The 7,777-nt window shown below is 54.6% G+C and overlaps 1 protein-coding gene and 1 long non-coding RNA gene across 2 annotated transcripts; one reads left to right on the plus strand and one right to left on the minus strand.

Annotated features, from left to right (window-relative positions):
* Positions 1–2,046: 2,046 nt before the first annotated feature.
* Positions 2,047–7,645, plus strand: GCHFR (GTP cyclohydrolase I feedback regulator). Its single transcript, XM_009102267.4, has 3 exons — positions 2,047–2,191; positions 3,317–3,411; positions 6,825–7,645. Exons 1-3 carry the CDS (start codon positions 2,156–2,158, stop codon positions 6,946–6,948), a joined length of 255 nt encoding a protein of 84 aa, XP_009100515.1. The 5' UTR covers positions 2,047–2,155; the 3' UTR covers positions 6,949–7,645.
* On the minus strand, positions 3,541–6,818 carry LOC127059681 (uncharacterized). The gene is made up of 2 exons (XR_007777695.1): positions 5,385–6,818; positions 3,541–4,039 (listed from the first exon to the last, which is right to left on the minus strand). It is a non-coding gene; the product is annotated as an uncharacterized LOC127059681 (long non-coding RNA).
* Positions 7,646–7,777: the final 132 nt, after the last annotated feature.

Here is a 7,777-nt window from a genome sequence, read left to right on the forward strand (position 1 = left end):
CCCCAACCCGCGGAACGTCCCGGGAAAAACCCCCCCAAGGCCGCCGGCTGCCACCTGCTGCCACCGCGGCAGCTGTCCCGCCGAGGTGGCAACACCTCGGCCCGGGGGTGCAGGCGACAGGCCAGGAGTGCAGGGGACAGGCCCACGCTCTGTGGGTGCTCCCACATGTGGGAGGGAACGGCGCTGGGTTTGGGGTTCAGCTTCCAGCAGTGAGGGACAAAAGTGCCCCAAAAAATGAGAATTTGGGGTGCCCAAATCTGGGGGGCTCAGCGTGACAGGGTTATTGTAGGGAGGGAGCTGGGCACGGGGCTGGCTGTGGGATTGTGGGCCCAGAGCCAGCGGGTTTTGGGATGAGATAATGGATTTTAGGTGGACTAGGCCAAGGAGATGGGAATGGTCAAACAGTCATCCCAAGCATTTGGGGTTGGAATTCTTCATTCTACAGGAAATGTGGTGTGTGCTTCCATTCCTGGTGGGATCCCTCAGGAAGAACTTCCTTACCCCAGAATCACTAAAACTAGAAATAGCTTTTTCTGGAAGAGCCAAAGGATTCCTCAGGGATAGGTCCCAGCCAGGAGTGGGAAAACCAAGCCCTTTGTGTGCTCCCTGCTCCTTGTGGGGTTTGGGTGACAGCAGGACTTGGGCAGAGCCAAAGTGCCTTCTGCTTCACTTTATCTGAATTATTGGGAGCAATTCTGAGCCAGCCCAGTGCAAGGAGAGCTGGGGGCAGCCAGCTCAGAGCCAGAGGGTGATAAGGTGCTTTGGGATGATGGTTGAGATCTGGCTGCCTCCCAGATTTCGGTATCTCCTCAAGAAATTCAATATTAAAATGTTATGTATAGCTCTTCTCTCATTTCCTCTCTTTCTCCTTCCTATTTTTTCCCCAGGTAAGAGCCACATAAGAGTCAGACCCAGAGCTGGGCAGGCTGCCAGAACCCTGGCTAGTTTTCCTTTAATTTCTGGAAAGATCTGGATTTCATATCCATGTCATTGCCTGCTTAACCACAGAGCACACGTGCCCAGCAGAGGTCCAGAGGGATCATGGATTATGGGAATTCTGTCAAAACCCAACCCAGCTGGGTGAAATGTGCCCTTGGTTCATTGGGCAACAGGTTTGCACTGGGACAGGAGAGCAGTGAGTAAACATCCCAGCTGTTCCAGGACTTGGGGAAGAGGCTCTGCTGCGGATGGGAGTGATGAAAACAAGCTGATGTTTAACCCGTGGGGGGAGGTATCCCATCGGGAACTCCTAGTGGACATACTGGGATTTGTGGGATGTGCTTTAGGAAGAGGAGACCAACAGCCTCTCAGGTTTCTTGTATGTCACCAAACCCAGGCAATGGGTCAGTGACAATGTCAATAATAACAATTACCACCACCAACAACAATAATTATAATAACAGCAGCAATTAATAATTAATAACACATCAATAATGGATATGCAGTGCCTCTGCCTGTCCCAGTCTCAGGAAATGGAACTTCTCCAGTTATGAATGAATTTAAATCCCCTGTGTTCTCAGATAATAACAGTAGAAAAAGAGATTTTCCCCAAAAAATGTTGGTAATGCTGAACATTGTGCTTCAGGGGATTGTTTGGTCAGACTGTGGGGTGGGAGTGGGAATGCTCTGCAGGGCCCACCTGCCTGGCTCCTGCTCCACCATCTCCCAGTCTTCACCTCCCTGCTGTTATTTCCTGGTTCTTTATCTCCCGGCTATTAATTTCCGTTCTCTTCTCTGGTCTCCCTTATCCATCATCTCCCTGTCCATCATCTCCTGGTTCATTGCCTCCTCCCTCATCATCTCCTGTCCTCCACGTCCCTGCTCCTCATCTCCCACTCCATCCTCTCCCTGCTCCTCATCTCCCACTCCATCCTCTCCCTGCTCCTCATCCCCTGCTCCATCCTCTCCCTGCTCCTCACCTCCTGTCCCCTCCTGCTCCATCACCTTCCAACCCTTCAGCTCCTGCCCGTCCCTTGTTGGGACTGCAGCGCCAAGATCCCGAAGGATCCATCGGAGTCCCCCGGGTGCCTCCCGCCCCCCCAAGCTCCCCCGAGCCTTTTCTCCCCCGCCGCCCGGGGGCGGTGGTGGCGGGGCGGGACCGGGGGCGGCCCCGGGCAGGTCCACCTGGAGCGGCGGCGGGAGCGGCGGAGCGGAGATGCCGTACCTGCTCATTAGCACCCAAATCCGCCTGGTGAGTCCCGGCGGGACCCCCGGGGGTGGGGAATTCCGGGGGGCCGGCAGGGACCGACCGGGGCTAGCGGTGAGACCCGCTCAGCCCGCGGTGCCACCGTCACCAGCGCCTCCGGTGCGATCCCGGCATGGGCTGGCCCTGCTGCTGCTGGGGGTTCGGGGGGTGATGCAGGTTTGGGGGACCCCAGCACGGCCAGGCTGTGCCCCAGAACCTATGAGAGCCACCTGTGAGAGCCCCCGGTGCCCCCACCCCGGCTCTGCTGCCCCAAAGCCTCTTGTCCCAAACAGCGACTCACTCGGGAAACTTGCGGCAGGTTCCCACGAACGCCAAAGGGACGGCCCCTCTTGTCCTCGCAGTTGGTTTTCCCTCGTCCCCAAACAGCCATTCCAGGGTGGAAAACGCGGCCAAGGGAGTGGGCATGGCTGGGGCAGACGGGAGCCGGGCAGTGGTTGGGATCTCTGGCTGGGATCAGTGTCCAGGAGCACTGGTGGGATCGCTGCTGTCCCTGTCAAATAAAGCCACAAAGCAAACGTTACTCCCGGCACTGGTAGCGCCCGCATCCTGCAGGACTCTGTAGGAGCCCACAGCTTTGTGTTTATCTAGGGTTTCCCTTTTCCCGACATCCAGAAGCCTGGATCTGTTGGTGTGGTTTGGGGCAGGGATAGTGAAAACAGCAAATGAGCAAAGGGAGGGAGTTGTGATGCACACTGCTGCTGCTGCCACTGGAGATGTCCCAAAGGAAGCAGCAGTGGATTGGGAATGGGGATGTGTGGGGATGCTGCAGCACCAAAGCATCTGCTGACACTGGCATTTGGGAATGTACACGTTGATTGAGTGCTTATGGATGAGGTGTAGGAAGGGGCACATGGATTATGGCACTGGAGGGAACAGCCTGGAGCAGCAGGGCTCAGTCAGTCTGCCCTCCAGAGACTTTGAAGCTCTGCTCTTTACGAAAGCGGCAAAGCAAACATTTCCAGTGTGAAACCTGGCATTGAGCTGAGGCTGGAACTTTCCTGGGTGAGCAGCTGCACCTTCCTGGCAGTGGCTGGGACTGAGGGCCCCTCCTGGGAACAGGGGGTGGCCGTGTCACCACGTGTCACTCACCACTCTGTGCCTGTCCCACAGGAGGCTGGGCCCACCATGGTGGGTGACGAGCACTCGGATCCCCACCTGATGAGTATCCTGGGGGCCACAAAGAGGAGCATGTTGGGCAACAACTTGTAAGTCCTCCTCTCCTCATTTCCCCAAGAAATGCAGAACATTTTCACTCCTGGAATTCCCCACAGCACCTTCCAGCTGTACAGTTAATCCCAGGACTCCCATGTGTCCTGTTAATGAGGAAATGCTGCCTGCTATTTCACTTGGTTCTTTACTTTCCTTTTCTCTGACCCTCCTTTATCACCTGACCCCCTTTCCTCTCTCGGTGCCATCCCTGCCTTGCTCTGTCTGTGCCTTTCTTGGTGCTGAGACACCAGAATGCTCACCCAGTTCTGTCCATCCATCCCTCCCAGCTGCAATCTGTCTGTCCATCCCATCCCACTCTCCAGCAGCTCAAGGCTTCACCTGAGCCAGCCCTTCCCAACAGCTCCCAAATCTTTTCCATGGGCAGCTGAGCCCTGGGGTTGGAGCTGCTTCCTATTGTGTCACCCCTGCACCCAACCCCTCCACTGGCATGTTCCCAAGCCGTGGATATTTGACACTTTTCCATGTCCCCACCTCTGACCACGCTGAGTTTGACCCCAGCCTTTGGCCAAATGCCACTCAGAGATAAGACCAACATCTTCCTCATGGTTTGGCTCACTTTTTTTTTTTTTTTTCCCTCACTTGATATCTCACTTCCTGGTTTCCCTGGGGTGAAAAAAAAAAAAGAAAAAAACAAAACCACAATGGCAAAGCAAAACAAACCCCCAAATGCAAAAGAACTTGACATAGAGGAGCAGCTCAGTTCCTGCTGTGTCCCATGTTCTGTGGTATGGAGTAGGAGAAGGAGGAGGAGGCATTAAAACAAAAGGTGCATCTCATCCCAAATGTTCCTAAGCTTCCATCCATGGAGCTGGGAAAGCCCTCCCACTCAGCACTAGCCTGGCCAACACCAAGGGCTGGATCCTCGGTTGCTGCAGCGTTAAAAATATGAATGGGGTGGGAAACGTTAATAATAAGGAGAATAAAATATAAGTATTGAGGACCCCCCTATCCCAGCTGCATTCCTGGGGGGTTTGCCGGGCTGATCCCTCTCCGTGCTGCTATTCCCAAACTCGTGGGTGGGGCAGAGATTGGCAGCAGAGCCAGAGTCGTGCTGCCACCCGCCGCGCGGAGCCCGGAGTTACGCAACGGGATGGTACACAGAGAAACACAACAGGCTCCAAGAAGGAACTGGATCCTGAGAGATTTGGGCAAGGAGCCCTGGGATTCAGGTGGAAAAGGAAGGCAAAGACAGATAAAAGCCTCTGTGGTGCCTGCCCCAGCAGCTGGGGGAGCCGCAGCACTGTAAGGAACAGAAGCACCACATTCTGCGAGTTTTGGAGAAGGGATATGAGCTTCCTATGGGATCTCCCTGGTGGATTCGCCACCTTTCTCTCCTCCCCCATGGCCCGGAGCATTTTGAGCTCCTCTTGCCCCACCTGCTCCTTGGCATGGCCTGTGTCACAGCTGGGAACTCCGCTGCGTCCCTGCGGGACATCCCTGCGGCATAGCACGTCCTTCCCCACTGCTCAGGCACACAGGGGAAGTCCCCTGGCTGGAACGTGGCTGCTGGCACCCCCGGGAGCACAGCCACGTGCCAGCCCGGCCGCCTCCTCCAGAATCCCAACCAGGGCTGGGAGCTCCAGGATCTGCACTGTGGACGAGCAGGATTTTCCATCCCAAATTCCTTCATGAGCAGAGCCTGGCTATGGATGCTGCAAATTCCCTTCCTGCAGCACCTTGGACCCCAGAACTTCAGCCATGACCTCGCAGGGAGCCTGAAGGAAAACCTCAAGCAGCACAGAACTGCTGGAAAACTGGGATGTACAGTTGAAGCTGAAATCTCTATAATGAGGGAGCACATGGATCCTGTTCCACAGCTCTGCAGAGACACACAGCCCCTCATTAAGTCCCACAAGGTGTGGGGAGCAGGGATGTGGTCCCTGCCCTCTCACTCGGGGTCAGAGCCCTTGGGGCAGCCAGGTGGGGCAAGGGGTGGGGTGGGATTTACCTGGAAGAAAAGGCTTTGCAGGTATCCCAGTCCCTCCATCCCGACTGGATGCACACAGAGACGGCAGCAGATCTGATACCCACAGTGTGCAATCTTCACTTCCCTCAACACACAGCTGGGATAAAGCCCTGGGAACTCTTGCCTCCTGCTTTTAGCTCAGCTACTGAGTTTTTTAGGTTTATACAAATCCCTGCCTCTGCTACTTCCCCTGAATAGTGGGAATAATATTTACTAGCTCTCACTGCGAATCTGAAGGGTATGTAGCAACCCTCCTGGAGAAAGAACTGACTTCAAAGACACTTATAATAATGCACATTATCTTTACACCACATCTATAATTACAGCCAAGTACAGTCTGTCTTGAGAAACTGGAAAATCTCTCACATCTCAGGTTATTTCATGCTTTAAAGCACTCCCAGCTCCAGCATGGGTCTGAAATCCAAGCAGGAGAAGCTTTGAAAAGGCTTTTGGATCTTTTTTTATCATTATTAGTAGGAAAAGCAGAAGCTTTGTTCAGGTGCCCAAACAGGATCCCCAGTGATCCCGCAGCCCATCATTATCTGCTTATCCGGCACTGTGAGTCAGCTACAGCTGAGCTGCTCTGGGCCTTATCCCAAAAGTCATGTCAGAGGAGAGGCTGGCACATCCAGTGCCAAAGGTCCCACTGGCTAGCTCAGCTCAGCTCAGCTCAGCTGTCCCCAGCCAATTCAGCCCAGTCTGTGCCTGGTCCCTTCACTGGGGAGCAGTGTCATAGCCATGGAGCTTCTCGGATCGAGGGGTAGGAATGCAGGAATGTGCTCCAAGTATAGAGCCAGCACAAACCAATGGGGAATCAGAGCTGGACAAGGATCCCAGTGTCAGCTCCCAGGCACTGCTGGAACAGAGGAGGAACAGAGGAGCCTGGCTCCACCTTGCCTGGCAGGATGGATGACTACTGGCTTTCCAAAGGTTTCCCACCTGCCTGAAAGCATCACTTTCTTCCAGTCCCCAAATTCTAACAGTCTCTCAAACCCACCCATCTCACAGACATACTCTGACATGGGTAGAACATTGGGATTTTATTCCTTAGAAATACCTGAATCATTCCTCTCCTCCTCCATGAATTCCCAGGTATATGCTAAAAATGTGCTCACTGTGTTTACCTGTGAACCCTCTGCTGCAGTGTCAGCCCAGTTACTGAGCAGCACGTGGCTCTGGACAGCAGCCCCTGAGCCACATTCCCATTCAGCCTGATCCTTCCCTCCTGGACAGGATTCCTGTGGTTTGGCACCTCGGGCTGTGCCTTCCCCCAGGGTTAACCAAGGCCCTGTGTCACAAACGCCTGTGCCAGGTGTGGCCGCTGGTCTTAGAGGGATCAGGAGTGAGGCAGGCTCACTTCCACCAGGAAATTCCCATCTCTTCCTCCCCAGCTGACCTTATTCCCATCTCTCCTGGGTGCAGCTGTGAGTACTACGTGAACGACGCTCCGCGCGTGGTCCTGGACAAGCTGGAGAGTCTCGGCTACCGCGTGGTCAGCATGACCGGCGTGGGCCAGACCCTGGTCTGGTGCCTCCACAGGGAATAGCCAGGGAGAATCCTGCGTTCCACATGGACCACATCCTGCTGGAGATCATCTTATAGGACTGGCAGCAAACTTTCCCCCCTTAATTCCTTCCTGTCCCAGACTTCAGGCACCCGAGCAGGGGGAGGAATGGTGCAGAAACAGAGCTGGACCCAGTGGAATTTTTGCCATCCATGTTCTGTTTCCCAAGAGCAGGGGGAGGAAGGTATGCCCAGAATCTGGCAGAGGGAACAGATGGTTCCAGCTCTGCCAGTGGGATGGCAGTCTGGCAAATTCCAGCTTTTTACATTTTAATCATGTATTCAGCATGCCCTGGAGGAAGCTCAGTAACAGCCCTGTTTGCCTCCTCCTCAGGCTGGGGCTGCCCCAGAGAGCTCCATGCCTTCTCCTGGGCTAGGGAGTTAGGAAGGGACAGCAAGCATGGACACCATCCCATCTCATCCCTAAAATCCAAGAGGGAACCACTAAACCTACTCCCAGGGCTCTGACAATCCCTTCCCTTGGCAGCAAGGCCTGCTTCCATCTCAGCAGCACCATCGAACTTCCAGATCCCAGACTGCCATCCAAGCCTAACATGGGATAGTGTTGTTGTGTGACTATTCCAGGTGCAGGCTCTAATTCCAACACTGCTGGAATGTTTGGGACTGTGCACGGATTCTGCTGCGGGGGGTAACACCAATAAAACATTGCTCCAAAGAGACCAATGTCCTTCTGTGGGCTGTTTAAAGCTGGATGCATGGCTCCTCAACGAGCTTTCAGGAATTCAAGCTCCAGGGTTTGGTGTTCTAATGGCATCTCTCACACCTTGTCCCATGGGATGGGGCAGCTGTTC

Source organism: Serinus canaria, chromosome 5 (assembly GCF_022539315.1).
Source record: "Serinus canaria isolate serCan28SL12 chromosome 5, serCan2020, whole genome shotgun sequence".
NCBI classification, from domain to species: Eukaryota; Metazoa; Chordata; class Aves; order Passeriformes; family Fringillidae; genus Serinus; species Serinus canaria.